At 43.5% G+C, this 24946-nt stretch overlaps 1 protein-coding gene across 1 annotated transcript in view; it reads right to left on the bottom strand.

The window, feature by feature from the left end:
• Positions 1-204: 204 nt before the first annotated feature.
• The window catches only part of Eip63E (cyclin dependent kinase Eip63E), a 43462-nt gene continuing 18720 nt past the window's right edge, over positions 205-24946 (bottom strand). Inside the window, exons 5-7 of the mRNA XM_045750471.2 lie at positions 19552-19713; positions 16305-16395; positions 205-1444 (exon numbers count right to left, since the gene is read on the bottom strand). Coding sequence (XP_045606427.1) covers positions 1341-1444; positions 16305-16395; positions 19552-19713 — 357 coding nt within the window. The 3' untranslated portion in view covers positions 205-1340. The remainder of the gene's footprint in view (positions 1445-16304; positions 16396-19551; positions 19714-24946) is intronic.

Consider the following 24946-nt stretch of genomic DNA (forward strand, 5'->3'; position numbering starts at 1 on the left):
TATATATATATATACATACATACATACATACCACACATATATACATACATACACTGTGTATATACAGTGCAACTCTCACCAATTTGAGCTCTAATGATTTAAAAAGCTGGGTAGTTTGTACATAATTGGAGATGGACCGTGTCCACCACATGATTGGCTGGTTGGCACATCAGTTCAGGTTACCAAACAACTCACTCACAAATGAACATCAACCTAGCTTTTTTTTTTGTTTGATGAATAACTATTCAAACAATATAAAAAAAAAAGTACTATTATTATTACAAAATTTTTATAAATACAGTACTTTCTTTATATGCCAAAATTGTAACACTAGATTTTTCTTTCTTTTTCTTGGTAGTGTATTGAACATGCATTACTTCAACTATCATGCTTAAACAGCTTTTCCCTCGTGTGCCTACAGTATGGTCAAAGTCACCGGCTCAGATTTTATTCCTAACATTCGTTTAGTGACGTTATTGTATTATGTTATAAATTTACCTAATTATTTTTGTAAAACAAGATGCCGAAGATCACCTTAGGGGAAAAAGAGGTAAAAACACAATATGCTATCAGTGTGACAAAAGAATGAACTGATTAGTAACCTTGAGAGTGGTCAATACACTACAAGCTTACCAGCAGAAGACAATATTGAGAAAAGTACTGTCACTAATATAAAAAATGCAGAAAAAAATAATCTGATAAACATTTTTAGCTATTTCAGATTGTGGAGATTCTGGTACATAGAGCAGGAAACAAATGAAGCCTGCTGAACATTCACTGATGGATGTTGCTGCTGTGTATACTAAAAGTGGTTTACACAGCAGTGTACAGCAGGTATGGGTGGTATGATGCGAAGAGTTAAGGCTACAGTTGCTAACAATTTGGATCTAAAAATTTTAAAATGTTAAAGCCATTCAAATATTTTTAAGATATATCTGAACCCCTGCGTTTATTTACAACAAGCTCAGTTCATTTTGTATTACTGTACTGTATAGTTTAATTCCAATTTGTGAGAGGACACTGTACATATGTACCCAGTTTTAGCTAAATTATTAAAAATTTTGCTAGTTGCACTCTGAAAATATTTTCATCTATTGAAAGTTAAAATAGGTGTTGTTAATGGCATACCTTGTAAATATGGCCTCATCTAGTGATCTGGTTGCAAAAAAAAAAAAAAAAAAAAAAACAAGCTCTGTACAACGTTTCTTCTTTAATCTTGTCTTGTTTCAAACTGAATACCACTGGTTTGCACCAGTACCCAGTTTGTGCTTGAATGGGTGAAAGGATATGTATGATGCTATCTTGTATATGTATTTTGAAGAAGGGAGATTCATTGGTGACTAGACCAACTTTCTGATCTCTCTAGCTGCTTGGATAACGGAAGTAGGGTAGTTACGAAGCTCTTGTGCTAACCGCACTCCTCCAACGGAAAATATTGATTGGTCTGGTGGGAAAACACACAAGTTAGCATTATATATACATATATATAATTATATACTATATACTGTATTTTAGCACAAAAAGATCAAGACAAAAAAAAGTGTTGAATGTAATGAAACGCCATTTTCTGGGTGAGACCTGGAGGCTCCTTGGAGCTATCCAGGCTGATATGGATATATTAGACTTTGGCATCAGTCAATATGAATGGAGTTCTAGGCCTACTGGGGACCACGAGCCAGAACCTGGCCCGCCCCCCTCAGAGAGGCACGAGGAGCAATGGCCTATAGAAATGCACATGTGGTTAGGGAGCACTTTATGTCTGCCATCGACCAGGTCATGCACCCAGAAAGGTAAGCGTCCCAAAACAAACCCTTATTCTGGTTGAAACTACCACTGAAAGTCAAACGATTGGACAGAACTCCCCCAAATGAAAAGGAGCACACAAGCATGACGTCATCGCATCGCTTGTCTGCGCAAAACCCCCAGGAGGGGGAAGGGGGGAGCCCAAGACCCTCGCACCAGGGATCCACCCCTGCAGTTCTAAGGCAGGATATATAAACACGCAAAAAACTGCTGATCGGAGGGAAGGAGGGTTCCCGGGAAGCCAAGACCTATCTGGGTCTCACCCAGAAAGTGGCGTTTGAATACATTTAATGCTGGTTTTCTGGGGGGAGCCCCTTCGGCTTCCCGGAGCAACTTCACCAAAGAGAAGGAAAAAAAGGACGCACCCGGGAGGCATACGCCATGCACAATTCAAATCGAAAGTAAGACAACCAACAGCATTGAAGGCCCCAGCAAACGACCCGGGAAACCTGAACCCATGCACAGGGAAGAAGGGGAAACTGGGGCAACCCAAAGCGCGACCCCAGAACCAGAAGCCGAGGCATGCAAACAATGGCAAAGAGCCGTAACCGGACACAGCACATGATGCATCCCGGCTGAACCATAAAAGCATCAACAACCCAAGGGTCCAAGAAGGGGCAACAGACCCAGGGCTTCACCCGGGACAAGTCCAGAATGAACCTCAGGTCCGCACAGATCCATTACGGGACCGGGAACAGATGGGGAAACCCAACTGAGGGATGTCATCGTTTTGACCACACTCAAGCGAACCCACTCCAAAACGACCCAACAGAGTGCAGGAGAACAGGCCCGCCCCGCCAGCCCCCCTCCCCCAGGGCCCAAGCAGATTCCAAGGAAGAAGCGAGCATCTGCTGACACGCGAGACGCAAAGTGAAAAAGACACCGCATCCCGCAAGGTGGGCGCAAACTGCTTCAAAAGAGCAGACAATGCACACGTCACCGAGACCAAAGCACCAGTCTCAGGAATGGCTCCAAGCGCCTCCACACCCTATGCAAGCCGATCCGATGACAGCTCCAGGAGGGAAAAGAACCGCAAGACCAAAGCCAACAGGCCACAAGTGCTCAAGTCCTCAACAACCAGTGCAGCCAAAAGGGAGGGAACCTGCACATGAAGCTGCACCATGCCAACATCCCGAGGAAGGGCAGGGGCGAACAAGCATGCAGTGAGGTGCCCAACTTGCCCCTCAGGAAAACCTGAACCACTGTCAGCACCTCGCGCCACACAAGCATGCGGGTACGACAAAGTACACCAAGCATTCAAACACAGAGCAATCCACTAGCCAGGACAACTCTGGAACCTCATATTGAACCCAGAAGGAAGACGGACCCAAACCTGAATGAAGACGGATTCATAATAGAAGTGTAATCCAGGTTGCACAGGAGGTAAGCCGCAGTGGCTTCTTCTGCCTCATGAGGTTCAGAAAGTAAAAAACCTCCAGAAAGATGGAACCGATGAACCTGAAGGGACACAGAACTGAACCCAGGGAGGGGCCGACACCAAATCCAACACGTATATGGGAGGGGTGGAAAGGGGAAGAAAACCCCACTCCTTGCCACTGTAAGCCCTGCTCGGAGAGTAGAAAAAACTCGGGTTGGGTCCAATGGAGCCCAAAGTCCCCAAGTCAGCCCCTCCCCAACCTGAGAAACTTCCATACCAGGACCCTGGGCCGAGTTGTCCTTCAAAGCCCCGGCCTCAAAAGCAAAAGCTGGGACAGCCGGAAAGGCAGAAGGGAGGGGGCGTCAGCCAAACCCCGACGCCACGGCTGGAGGAACCGCCTCAAATGCCCGTCACCACCCTGGAAGAGGTTTCCCCCGAGGCTGCCTAAGTCTCAAAACCAGCTAAACCCCGCCAAGACCCCGAAGTCCTCAGATGCTTCAGAGCCGGAAGCAGGAGGGGGGTATACACCGCAACACCAGAATACACCACAGAAGGGAAAGAACGAGGGGGTGCGAACTGAACCAAGGTTGAAGCGACCAACACCCCCAAATCCTGGTCCCTAGAACCAAAACGGAGCAGCTTTGGGGCTTCTGGTGCAGCAATTAACCTAGCACATTGCAGCAAACTAAACCTAGCATGCAACTCCTGAGCTGCCTGCACCCGTATAGTCATCAATGGACAAGGTGAACAGAGTCACTAACAAGCAACAAAACTCGCAGGACCCCGGGTCGAAGATGTCACCGACCCAACAGGCAGCATGATGAGCAAAAAAGTGAGGCAAGGGGACAGACCAACCCTCAAATTCACACAAGGCAAGAGGGGACCCAGGGGTCGCATTTATTGAACCCCATGCGCCCCAACGGGGTTTCCCAGGCCCCTTAGACTGGTATCACTAAGAGAAGCCCAGGCAGGGTACTACGAACCGGCGCCCAAGTCTACCAACCAAACTTCTAAAAGCTGAACCCCTAAACGTGTCCACTCATGGGGACCTAGTGGAGGTACCACCAAGACAATGGTAACAACCTAACACAAGGGGCAGACCCTTCACCAGAAAAACAAAAATAAAAGAAAACCCCCGCAAGAGGACAATGTGCGCAGGCGGAACAGAGCTGGCTGCTATAAGAGGTGATAACTAGCTGTGCAGTACCCTGCGCTCCTACCAGTGCAAACTACCCCTTCCCAAAGACAAACAAGGGTGCAGAAAATACCCCAGCACTAAGGGCGGCCGATCACCGAGCAGCAAACGACCAAGCAGAGGAAGATCCCAAAGTGACTTGTGGAAGGTGGCCCCCAAGCCCCAAGAGAGTGCTTACAGGGCACCTAGGGAAGATGACCCTAGGCGCATGCAGCCCGAGTACTTGTAAGATTACTTCTGGCTTACGCACCACCAGAGAAGACTTTCCCCATACCACAAGGTCGCTGGTAGGCCTAGAACTCCATTCACATTGACTGATGCCAAAGTCTAATATACAGTATCCACATCAGCCTGGATAGCTCCGGGGAGCCGAAGGAAAAATCTTTTTCTGGGGAGCCCCCCAGAAAAAACAATGGAAACACAGGGAAACGAAAATATCATCTAAGCATACTTTTGAGAAGCGACTTCCTTCGTGGCTTTGAGAGAGAAAGAGACAGACAGATACCGAGACAGACAGATACTGAGACAGACAGTGACTGTGAGAGTGAGCGAGTGAGAGAGCGAGTGAGTGAGTGCGCGCGAGTGTGAGTGAGAGAGTGTGTGAGAGTGTTATTACCTAAGTGTAGTTACAGGATGAGAGCTACGCTCGTGGTGTCCCGTCTTCCCAACACTGTCATATAACGCTTTGAAACTACTGACGGTTTTGGCCTCCACCACCTTCTCACTTAACTTGTTCCAACCGTCTAACAATTTGTTTGCGAAAGTGAATTTTCTTATATTTCTTTGGCATCTTTGTTTAGTTAGTTTAAATGTATGACCTCTTGTTCTTGAAGTTCCAGGTCTCAGGAAATCTTCCCTATCAATTTTATCAATTCCTGTTACTATTTTGTACGTTGTGATCATATCGCCTCTTTTTCTTCTGTCTTCTAGTTTTGGTATATTTAATGCCTCTAACCTCTCCTCATAGATCTTTCCCTTCAGTTCTGGGAGCCACTTAGTAGCATGTCTCTGCACCTTTTCCAGTTTGTTGATGTGCTTCTTAAGATATGGGCACCACACAACCACTGCATATTCGAGCTTTGGCCTAACAAAAGTCGTGAACAATTTCTTTAGTATTTCGCCATCCATGTATTTAAAAGCACTTCTGAAGTAAGAAAGCGTAGCATAGGCTCCTCGCACAACATTCTTTACATAGTTCTCCGGTGATAGTTTTCTATCTAGAACCACCTCTAGATCTCTTTCTTTATCAGAATTCTTTAAAGATTTCTCATAATTTATAGGTTGTGTGGGGTCTATGTTCACCTATTCCACATTCCATAACATGGCAGTTATTCACATTAAATTCCATTTGCCAAGTGGTGCTCCATATACTTATTTTGTCCAGGTCTTCTTGAAGGGCATGACAATCATCTAGGTTTCTTATCTTCTCTATTATCTTAGCATCATCAGCAAATATGTTCATATAATTTTGTATTCCATCTGGTAGATCATTTATGTAGACAATGAACATCACCGGTGCAAGAACTGAACCTTGTGGTACTCCACTTGTGACATTTCTCCAGTCCGATACATTGCCTCTGATTACTGCCCTCATTTTTCTATCAGTTAGAAAATTTTTCATCCATGTTAGAAGCTTACCTGTCACCCCTCCAATATTTTCCAGTTTCCAGAACAACCTCTTATGTGGAACTCAGTCGAAAGCCTTTTTTAGGCTTTCGAAAGCCTGTAAAATCTCTGTGGCTCGATCATAGAAACTGAGTAAATTCGATACACAGGATCTTCCAGATCAAAAACCATACTGTCTGTCTGATATTATATCATTTCTCTCCAGGTGTTCTACCCATTTAGTTTTTATTATTTTTTCCAATATTTTGACTACGCTGTATTACACTTGTCAATGATACAGGTCTGTAATTGAGGGGGGGTCTTCCCTGCTGCCACTTTTGGAGATTGGAACTATGTTAGCCTTTTTCCACATATCTGCTATGATTCCTGTACACAGGGATGTCTGAAAAATCAGCTGAAGTAGAATGCTGAGCTCCTTACCTTGAGGTTACCTTGAGGTGATTCCGGGGCTCAGCGGCCCTGCGTCCCAGTCATCGACCAGGCCTCCTCGTTGCTGGACTGGTCAACCAGGCTGTTGGACGCGGCTGCTTGCAGCCTGACGTATGAGTCACAGCCTGGTTGATCGGGTATCCTTTGGAGATGTTTGTCAAGTTCTCTCTTGAACACTGAGGGGTCGGCCAGTTATGCTCCTTATGTGTAGTGCAAGTGTGTTGAACAGTCTCGGGCCTCTGATGTTGATAGTTCTCTTTCAGAGTAACTGTTGCACCTCTGCTCCTCAACGGGGGTATTCTGCACATCCTGCCATGCCTTCTGGTCTCATGTGCTGTTACTTCTGTGTGCAGGTTTGGGACCAGCCCCTCTACTATTTTCAATGTGTAAATTATTATGTATCTCTCCCGCCTGCGCTCAAGAGAATACAGGTTTAGGCTCTTTAGTCAGTCCCAATAGTTTAGATGTTTTCCTGAGTGGATTCTAGCAGTAAAGGATCTCTGCACACTCTACAGGTCAGCAATTTCTTCAGCTTTGAAAGGGGCTGTCATTGTGCAGCAGTATTCCACTCTAGAGAGCCTAGTGTCTTGAAAAGTATCATCATCGGTATAGCATCTCTAGTGTTAAAGGTTCTTGTTATCCAATCTGTCATTTTTCTTGCAGTTGTGACGCCTACTTTATTGTGTTCTTTAAATGTAAGGTCTTCCGACATCAGTACATCCAAATCCTTTACATTGCCTTTCCGTTCAATGTTATCATTTGACCGAGTTTTTTACGTGGTTTCCGCTTTTATATTTTCATTCTTTCCGTAGCGCATGAGCTGAAACTTATCTTTGTTAAACACCATGTTATTTTCTGTAGCCCATAGAAAGACCTGATTTACATCTGATTAGAGGTGTGCCGTGTCCTCTATGTTGTCTATTTTCATAAAAATCCTAGTGTCATCTGCAAAGGATGATACAGTACTATAGGTTGTGTCCTTGTCTATGTCCGATATAAGGATGAGAAAAAGTACTGGAGCAAGCACAGTACCCTAGGGGACTGAGCTCTTTATGGTTGATGGTCCAGATTTTATTTTGTTGACTATTACACATTGGGTTCTATTAGTCAGGAAATTGTAGATCCATCTGCCTATTTTTCTGGTAATTCCTTTTGAACGCATTTTATGTGCAATAACACCATGGTCACATTTGTCAAAGGGTTTTGCGAAATCTGTAAATTACATCAGCGTTTTGTTTGTCTTCCATGGCATCTAGTGCCATGTCATAGTGGTCCAGCAACTGTGATAGGCAAGAGCGCCCTGTTCTGAAACCATGGTGTCCAGGGTTATGGAGAGATGCTGTGATTCCATGTATTTTGTGATCTTACTACAGTACTTGGCACTCTCTCAAGATTTTTATGATGTGCGATGTTAGTGATATCGGTCTAATTTTTTGCCTCTGCCTTATTTCCTCCTTTATGGAGCGGTGCTATCTCTGCTGTTTTTAATATGTCAGGGATAATGCCAGTATCTAGGCTTTGTTGCCAAAGAATGTAAAGCGCCTGTGATAGCGGTTTTTTACAGTTCTTGATGAATATAGAGTTCCAAGAGTCGGGGCCTGGTGCAGAGTGCATAGGCATACTGTCTATGGCTTCTTCAAAATCCAGTGGGGATAGGTGACATCTGATATATGATTTGATGTTGGTATCATATCCATGAAAAATTCATTTGAGTTATCAATCTTCAGTGTGTTCAGTGGCTCGCTGAAAACCGTCATACTGATTCCTCAGTATTTCACTCATTTCTTTGTTGTCAACAGTGAAAGTTCTATCTCCCTTTCGCAGGGGCCCGATACTAGATGTGAATTTTGATCTTGATTTTGCATAGTAGAAATATTTCGGATTTCTCTCTATTTCACTGATGGCCTTTTACTCTCTTTGCCTCTCCTGGGTTTTGTATGATTCTTGTAGCTTTAATTCAATTGTTTCTATTTCTCTACCTACCCTTCTTCGCCGTTCTTGAGATAGGGTGCGACTCAAGTTGTTCCACGATTCATTTTCTTCACCTATAGAGGGAACAACGTTCCCATTCCAATCCGCATCTCTTCCTCTTTTTTCTTAGGAGTATGCAGTTTGAGCATATTTCTATTGCTACTGAGCTTATTTTTTCCAGGCACTGGTTCAGGTTTGCATTTTCTAGCTGTTCTTTCCAGCTTCTTTCTGTGAAGTCTTGGTTTATTTGTTCCCAGTTTATCTGTTTATTATTGAAGTTGAATTTGCTGAAATCTCCTCCATCAGGAATCGGGACTGGTTTTGAAGGTTTACTCCCCATGCTAGTCAGAACTTCAATTAAGTTGTGATCTGAGTAACAGGTATTTGTAATCATTATGTTCCGGATCAATTCATCATTATTAGTGAAAATGAGGTCCAGCGTGTTCTCCTTCCTAGTTTATTCTACTATTTGCTGGTTTAAGGCAAACCTGTTGAACATCAGGTCATTTGCATGTGCCTGTTCATTTAGGCTACTTCCTGGAATTCTCTCCGATACAACCGTATCAGCTATGGTCTTCCATTTCAGGTGCCGTAGGTTAAAGTCCCCAAGCAGGATGATGTTCGGGGTTGGATTTGTGAGGTTTTCTAAGCAGTGTTCTATTTTCATTAGTTGGTCTTTAAACTGCTGATGATTTGCCTCCGGTGACTTATATACAAGGACAATAACTACATTTAAGATCTCTATTTTGATTATTAGCAGTTCCACCATATCATTTGTGGTGTTTAGCAGCTCAGTACAGATGAGTGTGTCTTTGATGTAGAGGCTGACCCCACCCTGTAGCCTGTGTTTCCTGTCACATCTGAAAAGATTGTACTCCGAAATCCATATTTCACCATCATGGTAGTCCTTGGTGTGAGTTTCTGTTAGGGCTGCAAACACTGCATTTGCCTCATGTAAGAGGCCATCTATGAAGTGCACTTTGTTACATTTGCGTGTTTTTATACCCTGAATGTTGGCAAAAAGAATGATGTTATGTTTGTGGAAGTGCTGGATGCTTTACTTGGTGTTAATATCTGAGGCTCTGGTAAGGAGGCCACTGTGTTTGCGTCCTCTCTAGCATTTGACCGAGTTGATGGTAGAGTCTGGACATTTTTAGCCATTCTTCTCCTCCTCCTCTTGCTAAAAAATCATCCTGGTAAATAGTGTTGTGGCTGCTTTCATCGAGATGGTTTGCCCGTCTTATTCGCTTGGTACCTTTTATATGAAAAGCTGGACATTGTGTGTTGAAACATTCATTCTTATTTAAAGAGTTCTTGCACAGTTCTGGGTGAGAGAGATCACAGCTTTTGGTACATTTACCTGTACTAAGAAGGGTCCTGCACTTTCTGGGGTGATCATATTTACGTAGTCCATTTGTTCTCCCCGATATCCCATGCTTACAGATACCCCATTTATAATATCAGCAGATTTTGGGTTCATGTTTTGTTTGTCTCAAAATCCCTTGCGCCAATATTGTGCCCGGTTCAGGCGCCGACACTGCGCCCAACCCCAACGTCGCGTCCGGCGCCAGCATAGCATCCGGCCCTGACGCCAACGTCGCATCCGGCCCCGCCGCCAACGTCGCATCCGGCCCCGACATGCTGAGATGTAGCTCCAATTCTGTTTCTGCCTGGGTGTCCTTGACAATTTGTTTAAAAACATTGGAGATTTCCGTGCAGGCTGTTAGAAGTGATTCTCTATGCTCTGCTGGCGTTTTATCCAGAATTGCGATCATCTTCAAGACAGTAATATTATCCTTTTTGCAGAACCAGTACTCCAAGTGGTCTCTGGGACCAATTCTCCTGGCATTATTTGACATATTGGCACATTTACTGTGTATGGCTGCTGAACATTGTTGGCACTGGAATCACTGGTGGTAATCTACTTCCTTGTTGCATTCTGTGCACATCTTTACTAAAGGCATTCTGACCATAATGCTTCTGGTCAGTGGTGGTGGTGGTGGTAGGCACATTCTCAGTTCAGCTCAGTTGCACATTCTCTCAGAATCCATGGTAATTACCTAAGTGTAATTACCTAAGTGTAGTTACAGGATGAGAGCTACGCTCGTGGTGTCCCGTCTTCCCAGCACTCTTTGTCATATAACGCTTTGAAACTACTGACGGTCTTGGCCTCCACCACCTTCTCACTTAACTTGTTCCAACCGTCTACCACTCTATTTGCGAAGGTGAATTTTCTTATATTTCTTCGGCATCTGTGTTTAGCTAGTTTAAATCTATGACCTCTTGTTCTTGAAATTCCAGGTCTCAGGAAGTCTTCCCTGTCGATTTTATCAATTCCTGTAACTATTTTGTATGTAGTGATCATATCACCTCTTTTTCTTCTGTCTTCTAGTTTTGGCATATTTAATGCTTCTAACCTCTCCTCGTAGCTCTTGCCCTTCAGTTCTGGGAGCCACTTAGTAGCATGTCTTTGCACCTTTTCCAGTTTGTTGATGTGCTTCTTAAGATATGGGCACCACACAACAGCTGCATATTCTAGCTTTGGCCTAACAAAAGTCATGAACAATTTCTTTAGTATATCGCCATCCATGTATTTAAATGCAATTCTGAAGTTAGAAAGCATAGCATAGGCTCCTTGCACAATATTCTTTATGTGGTCCTCAGGTGATAGTTTTCTATCTAGAACCACTCCTAGATCTCTTTCTTTATCAGAATTCTTTAAAGATTTCTCACATAATATATAGGTTGTGTGGGGTCTATGTTCTCCTATTCCACATTCCATAACATGACATTTATTAACATTAAATTCCATTTGCCAAGTGGTGCTCCATATACTTATTTTGTCCAGGTCTTCTTGAAGGGCATGACAGTCATCTAAATTTCTTATCCTTCCTATTATCTTAGCATCATCAGCAAACATGTTCATATAATTCTGTATACCAACTGGTAGATCATTTATGTACACAATAAACATCACTGGTGCAAGAACTGAACCCTGTGGTACTCCACTTGTGACATTTCTCCATTCTGATACATTGCCTCTGATTACTGCCCTCATTTTTCTATCAGTCAGAAAATTTTTCATCCATGATAGAAGCTTACCTGTCACCCCTCCAATATTTTCCAGTTTCCAGAACAACCTCTTATGTGGAACTCTGTCGAAAGCCTTTTTTAGGTCCAGATAGATGCAGTCAACCCAACCATCTCTTTCCTGTAATATCTCTGTGGCTCGATCATAGAAACTGAGTAAATTCGATACACAGGATCTTCCAGATCGAAAACCATACTGTCTGTCTGATATTATATCATTTCTCTCTAGGTGTTCTACCCATTTAGTTTTGATTAGTTTTTCCAATACTTTCACTATTACACTTGTCAATGATACAGGTCTATAATTGAGGGGGTCTTCCCTGCTGCCACTTTTGTAGATTGGAACTATGTTAGCCTGTTTCCACCCGTCTGCTACGATTCCTGTACACAGGGATGCCTGAAAGATCAGGTGAAGTGGAATGCTGAGCTCAGATGCACATTCTCTCAGAACCCATGGTGAAACGCCATCTGGGCCAGCTGCTTTGTTCTTACCGAGCTCCTTGAGCATTTTTTCCACTTCGTCTCTAGACACCTCTATGTGTTCTATGTTGTTCTCTGGAATTCTTATTGTATCTGGTTCCCTAAAGATTTCATTTTGTACAAACACACTTTGGAACTTTTCGTTTAGTGTTTCACACATTTCCTTTTCATCTTCCGTGAATCTATTTCCCATTTTCAACCTCTGAATATTATCCTTTACCTGCAATTTGTTGTTTATGAATTTATAGAATAGACCTGGTTCTGTTTTACATTTGTCCGCAATCCCTTTTTCAAAATTTCTTTCTGCCTCTCTCCTCACTGCCGTGTAGTTGTTTCTCGCATCTTTGTATCGCTGGTATGTTTGGGGGTTCGGCCTCTTCCTGTATTGATTCCATTTTTGTGTCTTTCGGTCTCTAGCCCCCTCGCAATTTCTATTGAACCAATCCTGTTTCCTAGTTCTGCATCTCTGTTTTTGTATAAATTTTTTTTGTGCCTTTATCATATATTTCACAAAACTTGCCATACATCTCATTCACTTCCTTGCCTAGCATCAAGTCTGTCCAATTATACTCACTAAAAAAATTTCTAAGGTCACCATAATGTCCTCTCCTGAAGTCTGGTTTTTCAACTGCTTCAACCTCCTTATTTTCTTCCAGCTTATAATGCATTGCATACTTTATTCCCAAAAAGACATGGTCACTTTTACCCAAGGGAGGAAGGTACTGAATGTCAAATATCTCTTCCTCCTTCCTGGTAAATATCAAATCTAGCATGGAGGGAACGTCCCCTTCCCTCATCCTCGTAGCTTGTTTAACATGTTGATACAAGAATGTTTCCAGGATGAGGTCTACAAATTTACAGGTCCAAAAATCTTCTGTTTTAGCTTCATATGCTTCCCAGTCTATGGATTTCAAGTTGAAGTCACCGACTATCAACAGTCGTGATCTATCGTTATCCGCTCTCGCTATAATCTCTCTCATTATTGTTATAAGACCTTGACGTTTACTATCTAGCTCCTCCTTTGACCATGTGCTGCTTGGCGGTGGACTATATGCATTTATCATCATTAGTTTATCATCCTCATAGCAGATCTCTAGTGCTATTATGTCAACTTCTTGTGGATTGGCAGTCATTATTTCCTTCACCTTTAGGTGTTCTTTTACCAGCACAGCAACGCCACCGCCTTTCCTAATTTTTCTGTCCCGTCTCCAAATTGAGTAGCCCCTTGGGAATATGACCTCATTTAAAATTACATCTTCAAGTTTTGTCTCCGTGAGTGCAACAATGTCTGGTGTCTGCAGCTGTATTACATCACTTAACTCCAGTACCTTCGATCTCACTCCATCTATGTTGGTGTATGCAATCTTCAGGAACTTGTTCCCCCTCTCCTTATTCTTCACTCCCCCTCTCTCTATTGATTTTGTTGGTTTGCCTTTATGTACCACTTTACTGGTTTGCCTACCCCTATCACTTTGTAGAAAAAAGAATTTATTTCTTCTTCATTCCTGCTCTCATTTAAATGTTTTGCCTCGGCGAGGTTCAGTTTCAGCTTCTCTCTATCTTCTTTTGAAAGATCTCGTCTTAACGACCACCCTTTCCCATCCTCATCCCTTTGCAATTTTCTAGCATTCCTTAGTACTTCTTCCATCTGTTTGGCACCGTTTAGGGTGATCCTCAAAGGTCGATCTTTCCCTTTTACGTACCTGCCTATTCTCCTGTAGTCGCACACATTCTCTCTGTTTGTAAGACCTTCCACGAGGCCAACAATTTTATCTACTACTTTAGCTTCTTCTACAGCTCTTTCTGACCTAGATGTTATCGCCTTTTCTTTGCAGCCAAAAATGATCAGGGACTTACTCCGATCAACTGTGTTTTGCACTAACTTCGGGTTAGATGCCAATTCTTTCCTCACTTCTAGCCTAATGTTTGTTTTATCTTGGTTGCTGCAGTGTTTGACTTCCTTTACTGCTTCTTCTATTTTTTCCTTCTCCTTGGCCACTTGTGCATAAGTGAGTTGCATATCTTTCTTGCACTGTTCTATTCCCTGTGTAACTTCCTCCATCTGTGCTGACAAAAGCTGTTTCTCCTGTTGAATTTCCTTGCCTAACCTATTGTAGTCATTTATGTTTAAATTTACTTTAACTTCTTCCAAAGCTATTTTTAAGAGTTTATTTTCTTCTTCCATGGCTTTGCAATTTGTTTCCAATTGATTCTTATCCTTGCGCAAGTCTTTCACTAAACCCTCAAGACATAAAACTTTGCTATTCAAATGGTCATTACTTTCTTTCAATTTACTAATTATTTCTACATGAGAGTTCACTATAGTATCTAAATTTACCAACTTGTTATGTAGACTGCTAATATCAATGCTTTCTTCATTGAATCCCTCAAAATCAAGCTCTGTTTTGTTTTTCCCCTTGCCAGTGGCCATCTTGAATGTTCTTCTCTGCACTGTAAACACTAGGGCAACTTTTTCTCATCCGATTTTTCACTTCCCTTAGCACTTTCCTGTTATCTCACCTATTTTTCAAGAGCACTATACCTTTATGTTCTCTGGGACACCACTCACTACCATCAACCTGTACTACAATACTTAGGATTGTTGAAATATGCTGGAGCTCCTCTGCTGCAAGTGTTGACCCTAGGGGTGTCACCTTTTTGATGAAACTGGTGAAGATGGTGAAACTCCATCTGGGCCAACTGCTTACTTAGCTCCAAGAGCATTTGTTTCACTTCGTCTCTAGACCCCTCTATGCTGTTCTCTGGAATTCTTATTGTGTCTGGTTCTCTGAAGATCTCCTTTTGTACAATCACACTTTGGAACTTTTTGTTTAATGTGTCACACATTTCCTTTTCATTTTCCGTGTATCTGTCCCCCCATTTTCAACCTCTGAATATTATCCTTTACCTGCAGCTTGCTTTTAATGAATTTATAGAAAAAGTCTGGATCCAATTTACATTTGTCTGCTATACCGTTCTCAAAGTTACTCTCTGCCTCTCTCCTTACTGATGTGTAGTTGTTTCTTGCATCTTTGTATCGCTGATATGTTTGGGGGTTTGGCCTCTTCCTATAATCATTCCATGCTTATGTCTTTTGATCTCTGACCTTCTCGCAATTTCTGTTGAACCAACCGTGTTTCCTACATCTGCATTTCTGTTTTGGTATGAATGTTTGTGTGCCTTCATCGTATATTTCGTAAAATATGGCGTACATCTCATTTACTTCCTTGCCTAGCAACAAGTTTGTCCAATTATGCCCATGAAAAAAATTTCTAAGTTCCCCATAGCGTCCTCTCTTGAAATCGAGTTTAACAACTGTTTCAGTGTCCCCATTATCTACTAGATTATATCGCAGAGCATATTTAATGTCCAAGAGAACGTGATCACTCTTTCCCAAGGGAGGAAGGTACTGGATGTCAAATACCTTTTCTTCTTCTTTCCTGGTGAATATTAGATCCAGTACTGAAGGAACATCCCCTTCTCATTCTTGTGGCCTGCTTGACGTGTTGATACACGAGTGTCTCCAAGACGAGGCTAACAAATCTGCGTGCGTGTGTGTGTGTGTGTGTGTGGGGGGGGGGGGGGGTAGCAACTGGTGGTGGCGATCGATGGCAGTGACTGGTGGAGGCGATCGATGGCAGTGACTGGTGGGGGCGATCGATGGCAGTGACTGGTGGGGGCAATCGATGGCAGTGACTGGTGGGGGCAATCGATGGCAGTGACTGGTGGGGGCAATCGATGGCAGTGACTGGTGGGGGCAATCGATGGCAGTGACTGGTGGGGGCAATCGATGGCAGTGACTGGTGGGGGCAATCGATGGCAGTGACTGGTGGGGGCAATCGATGGCAGTGACTGTGGTAGTGGTGATGTCAGTGACTGTGGTGGTGGTGGTGATGTCAGTGACTGTGGTGGTGGTGATGATAGTGACTGGTGGTGGTGGTGATGGCAGTGACTGTGGTGGTGATGGCAGTGACTGTGGTGGTGGTGATGTTAGTGACTGTGGTGGTGATGGCAGTGACTGTGGTGGTGGTGATGATAGTGACTGTGGTGGTGGTGATGTCAGTGACTGTGATGGTGGTGGTGGTGATGACAGTGACTGTGGCAGTGGTGATGATATTGGTAATACTAAGTACAGGTAAGATTTTTTTTTTACAAATGCAATGCTGTATAAACTTGTGGAAATAGCAAACAATGTTAGTGGTTCAGGACTGAACATTATCCACTTGGTGAGGTTTCCAGAATGGTTTCCCTCAAATGCATTAGATCAATATTAGACATCTTCAGAAATAAAATTTACCTTAATTCTGGAAATGTATGAACAGTCTTACATACCGGCATCTAGTTCGTATATCTGTTGGGGTAACTCGGCAAAATAGGTGTGTCTGAGAGCGCCCTCTGATGAGATCCTCTTATTGGGCTGAATCTGCAAGAAAGAAAATAAGAAGTGGATAATATATTCGCTGAAATTATTTACCAAAGGATTCCACATTTTTTTTTTTTTGTGGGGGCGGTCAGATAGGAGTGGATAGACCAGTCGCTGTTTGCTTGCAGCGATAAGGAAGCGGAGAAATTACGACAAATGATTTGTTTCCCATTGGTGAGGATGGGATACCTCTCAGGCTGATCAAGTTCCATTTAGGTCAATGACCAACCTGCCCAAGGATGTAACTTACAACAGTTGCCTAACCCCTAGGCACTTATTTACTAATAGATGACCAGAGGCATCGGGTGTCATATATGGTGTTTGGGATTCGCTCTAGACACTATCATCTAGACAAAATATATTTATGCCAAATCAATCCAACATTTACCATTTTTCCAACAGTGTACAGTAGCTTGCACAGTTAACAATTATGATTAATGGGATGGTAGTTAAATGCAAGAATATAATATTTCTATAATTTGGAGACTGTAAGCACCATAGCTCATTTTTAGTTACCTGCAAAGACTCCTCCTTTCCTTATCTTATTATACAGGACCAACAAGAAGGCAACTCCTGGGAAAAGATGTAACCTTCGAATATACAGTGACACCGACTTATGATTGTCCCTACTTACGAATTTTTCGAGTTACGCTGTAAATTTCATCAGAAAATGCGACTCTACTTACAAGTCATCGACTAATGACCTTTGTTGATAAGCATTCGGGTCAACCAAGCGCATGGTTCCTGGTGGCATGGGCCGACCTGCCTCAGTTTATCAGAGCCGCCCGCTTAGTGACGATCGCGCTTGTAAGGACTTCATTATTTTGGTGCTTTTTTTGTTTTTTGAACATAAAACTAATTATTAAATACTGTACTGTATCACACCATGGGTCCCAAGAAAATAAGTGGTAAGGTTCAACATAAGAAAATACAAGTGAGGATGACCATAGAAGAAAAACAAGAGATCATTTGTAAACATGAAGATGGTGTGTGGGTTGTTGAGCTAGCTAGGCAGTACAACAAATCTATGTCAACGACATTCACCATACTTGCTAAGAAAAAGGACATTATGAGCGCTGAAGTGGCAAAAGGCATAACAATAATCACAAAAACAAACACTTGAGGATGTTGAACAGTTATTCTTAATTTGGATACACAACAAGGAGTTAGCAGGTGATAGCATTTCAGAGGCCATCATTTGTGAAAAAGCAAAGAAAATTGCAAGAAGATCTTAAAGAAAACCCTGGAACGAGTGATGCAGATGCGAAAGAGTTTAAGGTGAGCAGAGGATGGTTTGAGAAATTTAGAAAAAGAAATGGCATTGATAGTGTTGTGAGGCATGGTGAGGGTGCCAGCTCAGACAAACCAGCAGCTGAAAGATGTGTTGGCAAATTTAAAGATTTTGTGCAGAGTGAGGCATACCTACCACAACACGTGTTTAATTGTGACGCAACAGGGTTATTCTGGAGAAGATTGCCGAAGAAGATATACATTACCAAGAAGTCGTTGCCCGGACACAAGCCTATGAAAGATAGGCTAACTCTTTTGCTGTGTAGTAATGCGATTTGAAAATTAAACCCTTGCTTGTGTATCATTCCGAAAATCTAAGGGTTAAATCCAAAGGGAAAATCCAAGGGAAATCCAAATCCAAGGGAAAATCAAAATCCAAGGGAAAATCCAAAATCCAAGGGAAAATCCAAAAATATAATGTGCAGAAAAACAAAATGTGTGTGATGTGGAGGGCTAATGGTAAGACATGGGTGCCAAGGCAATATTTTACCGAATGGGTGAATGAGGTGGTTTGCCCGTCCATCAAAAAATATCTGCAGGAGAAACGTTAACCACTCAAGGCCCTACTTCTCCTCAACAATGCTCCTGCCCATCCTCCAGGCTTGGAGGATTCATTGTTGGAGGACTTTAGTTTTGTTACAGTAAAGTTCCTTCCTCCCAACACCACTCCTCTATTTCAGCCTATGGACCAGAAAATCACTGCCAATTTTAAGAAACTATGAAAGGGCACTTTTCCAAAGATGTGTCAAGGTGATGGATGCCACAAACCTCATCTTCAAAGAGTTCTGGAAAAACCATTTTAACATTTATAGTGCTTTAAAACTCATAGACAAAGCCTGGCAAGATTTGACTAAGAACCATGATCTCTGGCTGGAGAAAATTGTGGTTTGAATGTGTTCCAGAACAAAACTTTGAGAGGTTTGAGCCTAAATATGAAGTGCCTCTTGTTGAGGAAATTGTTTCTCTGGGCTGGCAATTGGGCTTGGAGTTGGATGGTGTCGATATTGAGGAGTTGGTAAAGGAACACAGCAAAGAACTGACCACCGAAGAACTCCAAGCCCTTCACAAGGAACAGCAACAAGAGGCAGCTGTGGAAATTTCTTCAGGGGGGAAAAGAGGAGGCAGTACAGACTGTCCCTTTCTCAACAGTTAAGAAAATGTGTGCAGCATGGGAAGAATTGCAAACATTTGCTGAAACTACTCACCCAAATCAAGCTACAGTAGGCTGTTGCCTTAACCTTTTCAATGACATTGATGCATCACCACATACAAATGTTAAGACTAGGGAAAAACAAATCCCTATGGAAAGATTTTTAGTGAAACAAACAAGCACTGAACCACAATCAGGTCCTAGTGGTATGCAGGCAAAACATGAGAGAGTACCCCAGAGAAGTCATCACTGCCTGATGTTATAATGGAAGGGGACTCCCCTTCCAAACAGTAACACCTTTCCTTCTTCCCCCTCCTCATCATCTACCATACGCAAACAAGAGTCCTCGATAAAGGTAAGATAAACATATGTACTGTATTGTAGTTAGAAAAAAAATTGTATTCAGTATAAAATGTATTTTTAAGTTAATATTTTTGGGGGTGTGGAACAGATTAATTAAATTTACATTATTTCTTATGGGAAAATTTGTTTCATCCTACGACCTGTCTCTGGGAACAGATTAAATTCTTAAGTCGAGGTCCCACGGTATATGTACAGTATACAGTAGTTTTACTACCTTTTCTATTTTAATTGAATAATATTCATCTGCTGTCATTATCATTGTATGTTTTATTATTTTATTTTTTATTTTTTTGAAAGATAGCTTCAGGGAGCCACTGGGGGCTTCCCCAGAAAAAGTTTTGTATATTACTTACCTGTAGGAACTGTGTAGCTAAGGACTCAGCATGGGGAATGTCATTGAGTCTGGGAAAGAGAGAAGCCAATCTGCGTTGTCGATGAAGAACAAGGCGATGTGGCTTGTAGTTTGGAAACTGTGTGACTCCTGGCCACGTATCTTCAGAAGGCGTTCCAACAACCTGTAAATAGTCTAGTTAATTGCAATGTTTGATTTAATTGTAGTTTTAAATTATTGTTTACAGAATGTCATACCTTACCTTGATCATACCTTGATGGGGTTCTGGGATGAGTTCTACTCCCCAAGCCCAGCCCGAAGCCAGGCTTGACTTGCGAGAGCTAGGTTCAACAGGCTGTTGCTTGGAGCGGTCCACAGGTCCATATATCCACTACAGCCCGGTTGGTCCGGCACTTCTTGAAGAAAATTATCAAGTTTTCTCTCTCCTAAAGACATCCACGTTTGTTCCAGCAGTATTTTTTATGCTCGTTCTGATGCATAACACCAGAGATCCAACCATGGACCTCTGTTTTTCACTGGCTCAACTCTGCATTTCTTTCCATATTGTTCACTCTAGTATATTTTTTCTGTGTAAATTTGGGACCTGGCTCTCTAGTATTTTCCAAGTACAGTGGTACCTCGGAATATGAGTGTCCCTGTATATGAGTTTTTTGGAATACGAGCAGGATTTCCTCGGAAAACGTGTCTCGGAAGACGAGGGTTACCTCGGAAGGCGAGTTTGTTGATACGCGTACAGGCCGACCTAGCGCATGGTGGTACGGCGATCGTCGCCTCTCACCCCTCAGTTTACCAGTGCCTCGCACCCAGTGACTATCCCACGTAAATTCTTCACCCGGATTTTCAGTGTTTTGCTGGATTTTTGGTCATTTGACCATAAAAGATAATATATATCTCGCCATGGGTCCCAAGAAAGCCAGTGGTAAGGTTTAACCTAAGAAAATAGTGTTGCGGTTTGGGCGATCGAGTGGCAACACTAAAAAGTGTATACTCTTTTCACTGTCCTGACATTAATTTTCGATTTACGTATTTCATTTTTGTACCAGTGTGTTTGCAATAGAATGTTCTATAAGAACATTAGTATAAAATGTCACACAAGGATGCGTTAGACCGGCACCAAATAAAAAACTACGTCGATTACACTTGTCGTGTCTACAATACAATGGTCTTACCTCGATGGTGCAATGCTACGCCGTTCTCCCAAATAGGCTATGCGACTATTAGAGAAAACGGAAATTTTATGGCGGACATTTTCAAACTATCCCAAAGTCGATCTCATAACAAATAGAATTTAGAGAAAGATTTTTTCTCGTGACGCGTGAGCGAGTCCGCTGTGCGACCTCAACACAAAAAGTGGCAATGCTCTTGAGCGCAGTGATAACACTAAAGTGTTAAGAAAATGTGTGAAGTATGGGAAGAATTGCAAAGTTTTGTTGAAAAAACTCGCCCAGATAAAGCTGTAGCAGGCCATTGCATTGACCTTTTAAATGACAATGTGATGTCTTACTACAGACAAGTGTTAAAATGTAGGGAAAAACAAGTGTCTGTAGACAGATTCTTAGTAAGACAAGCAAGTCTTAGTGGTATGCAGGCAAAACGTACCAGAGTGTGCACACCAGTGAAGACCTCACTGCCTGATGTTATAATGGAAGGGGACTTCCCTTCCAAACAGTAACACCTCTTCTCCTCCCTCCTCCTCACCATCTTCCAGCAAGATAAGTAATAACTTGAACATAGTTTTGTAGGTTTATTTAGATGAATTAGGTATAGAAATTTAGTTTCATGTGGGGTTTTTGGGGTAGTCAGGAACGGATTAATTCATTTCTCATTATTTCTTATGGGGAAATTAGCTTTGGAATACGAGTTTTCAGAATATGAGCTGTCTCCAGGAACGGATTAAACTCTTAAACCGAGGTACCCCTGTATGTATTATTTTATACCTCACTTCTCTCCTTTCTTGGGTGTACATTTGGAGAGCTTTGAAACAATTCCAATAGTTTAGGTGCTGTATCGTGTCTATGTATGTCGTATATGTTCTCTGTTCCCTCTATTTCAGCAATCTCTCCCACTCTGAAAGGGGGAAGTGAGTATCGAGCAATACTCAAGATGGGACAGCACAAGTGATTTGAATAGTACAACCATTGTGATGGGATCCCTGGATTTGAAGAAGGCTCTCCATAATCCATCATTTTTCTGGCTGACACTATATTTGCTTGGTTATGCTCCCTAAACATTAGGTTGTCAGATGTCATTATTCCCAGATGCTTTACATGTTGTTTTCCCTATTATGGGCAGATTTGATTATGTTTTGTACTCTGTATTTTGTTTAACCCCTGGGACCCCTGGGCTGCTCTTGTGATTATAGCCTGCAACATGCCCAGGCAAAAGAATTAAAAAAAAAAAAAAATTAAAATTTCCTCTTATAAAAGTGTTCATTTGTGTTACCTGACCACGGGGAAAAAAGTTGTAGGTGACAAATTTGGGCCACAATAAGGAGAGGAAGTCTGGCAAAATTGAGGTGTTGATAGAGCAATTGTCGGAGGTGGTCAGCTCTGCCAGAGCTGTCAGGCGGGAGTTGCCACAAAAATATTACAGTATTACCTAATTATTTCAATGTCCCTGATTTTTTCTTAGTTTTTGCAGTAATATTATTCAATAGTGTGTAGTGTGATATATTTATATAATAAAATGTGTGAATCATCTCTATACTCGAAATTATGGTGTACATATTAGTATATTAGTGATTCAATTATTATGTCAAACTTACGAATGTCATGGGCACGAGGACAGACCGCAAGCTCGCTGGACCAAATAACCCTGAGGAAAATCTGGGAGAGACAAACCTTGGAACAGGGAAGAAGGGAAACCAGGTCAACCCAAAGCGCGACCCCGACCACCGATGCCGTGGTGCACAGGCAATGGAGGAGAGCCACAACTGGACACAACACATAATGCACCACCAGCCTAACCAACCAAGCATCAACAACCCAAGGACCCCTCCAGAAAGCAGCAGTTTCATTCTTTGCCAGAAAAGAAGGCGATGGCTGCAACTGAATAAACCTACCACCAGGACCAAAAGAGCAGTAACCCCTGTGCTGGAGGAGAGCACGAAGCTCTCCAACCCGACCCCCAGAGGCCAATGCCAACAGAGCTTTGGAAAACAATCCTGAGCCAAAGGGGCCACCACAAACCGAGGAAGAGAGAAAAAGGAGAGCACCCGGTCCAATGACCAGGACTGCTCAGGCGGCACATGAGCAAACCGGAGGTGAATCAACGCATGAGACAGTTTGCGGAACGGAGCAGACGTAACATCAATACCGAATGCAAGCTGCACCGGCTGTGCCAATGCCGCACGATACGAGGCGACAGTATTCGGCATAAGATGAAGGTCCTGGAAAGAGGGACAATAAACCCACGGTTTCAGATGGGACAAGTCCAATGAACCCGAGTTCCGCACAGCCCCGTTTCGGAACCAGAAACAGGCGAAAAACCCACCGGAGAGACAAGGTCGTATTGACCATGCCCAAGTGAACCCACTCCAAGATGACTTAACAGAGCTGAGGAGAAGGGGCCTGCCCTGACAACCCCGAACCCCCCAAAGGAGGAAGAGCCACCCAACGCCACTGCAGGCTGCACAAAGCGACTTTAAACGTCCACAAATCGTAGGACCAGGCACGAGCGAACAGCGCGAGCCTCATCCTCATCGCCCCGTCAATGGGACAAACTGCAAGAGGGCCGACGCTCCTTATGGGAACCCAACCTCCGCATAGAGCGGTCATCAAGCTGACCAAGACAAAGACAGTTCCGAAGCCTACGCCAGTTCCGAAACTGGCACCACTGCCTACTATGACAGGAGGAACCCCGCACAGTGGTACTATCCTTATGGGAAGACCCCTCCCCCCCCTCGTGCCCCCTGGAGAACCAACAAGTCCGACATGGGATGGCAACTAGAAGCAGCTGCCTGCAGATACTGCACAACTGCAGATTCTGCAAACAGCTATGGGCAAAAAGGTATAGAAATCTTAAGAGCCAGGGCCCAAGCACATTCCACAGAGGAAGCAAGCACTGCCTGCCGACGGAAAGAAAAAAAAAGTGACACTGCATCCCGCAGGATTGGAGCAAACAGCTTCAAAAGAGCAGACAATGCACACACCGCCGAGGCCAACGCACCAGACCCAGGAGCGGCCCCAAGTGCCTCCACGTCGTCCTCAAGCCAGTCCCATGACTGCTCAAGAAGGGAAACTAATAAGACCGAAGCCAACAGGCTACAGGCATGCAAGTCCTCAGCGACCATCGTAGCTGAAAGGGAGGGAACTTGCACATGAAGCTGCACAATGCCAACATTCCGGGGAAGGACGGGTGAATAAGCAAGCATTGAGGTGCTGAAACTCACCCCCCCCAGGAAAACCTGGACAACTGTATGAGCCTCGCGCCACTCAAGCGCACGGGAATGACAGAATGAATGCCATGCCTCCAATGAGAAAAAGGGGCAATTTGCAAGCCAGGACGACTCTGGAACCTCATAACAAACCCAGTAAGGAAAAGAAGATCCATACACAAAGGAAGACTGATCCATTATGAAGGCGTAATCCGAGTCATGCAGGAGGTAACCCGCAATGGCCTCCCGCACCACATGAGGTGGGATGCGTGTCGCCGAAAACGTCTAGAGGGACGGGACTGAAGAACCCATGGGATCACAGAACTGAACCCAGGAAGGGGTAGACACCAAATCCAACTCTTACAAGGATGGGGAAAAAGAAAATTCCACGCCTTGTAACACCAAGCCCCGCTCAGAGGGTACAAAAACCCAAGCAGAGTCCAATGGATCCCAAGGCCTCCAAGTCATCCCATCCCCAACACTGGGAATCTCCTTATGAGGACCCGGGGCCGAGCCGTCCTCCAATCCCAACCCGCATCAAAAGAAAAGACAGGAGCCGCCAAAAAAGCAGGAACGAAGGGGGTCCACTGGTCAGACCCAGAAACCTTGGCTGGAGGACCAGGCTCGAATGCCTCCACCACACCGGAAGGAGCATCCCCCAAAACCGCCCAAGTCTCAACACCAACTAAACCTTGCCCAGACCCCGTAACCCTTGGAGCTGAAGGCGAGGGAGGAGGACCAGAACGAACAACAGAAGGGGGAGAACAAGGAGGCACGGACGGAACCAAAGTTGAGGTGACTAACACCCCCAAGTCCGGGTCCCTATAACCAAAGCAGGGCAGTCTTGGGGTATCTGGGGTAGCAACCAACCGAGCGCATTGCAGCAACCGAAACTGAGCAGGCAACGCCAAAGATGCCTGCACCTGCATATCAGTGGACTGAGTGAATTGGAGTACAAACAAGGAATAAAACTTGCAAGACTGAGTCGAAAGTGTCACCGACCCAACAGGCAGCATGACGG

This window comes from Procambarus clarkii, chromosome 49, assembly GCF_040958095.1.
Source record: "Procambarus clarkii isolate CNS0578487 chromosome 49, FALCON_Pclarkii_2.0, whole genome shotgun sequence".
Classification (NCBI taxonomy): domain Eukaryota; kingdom Metazoa; phylum Arthropoda; class Malacostraca; order Decapoda; family Cambaridae; genus Procambarus; species Procambarus clarkii.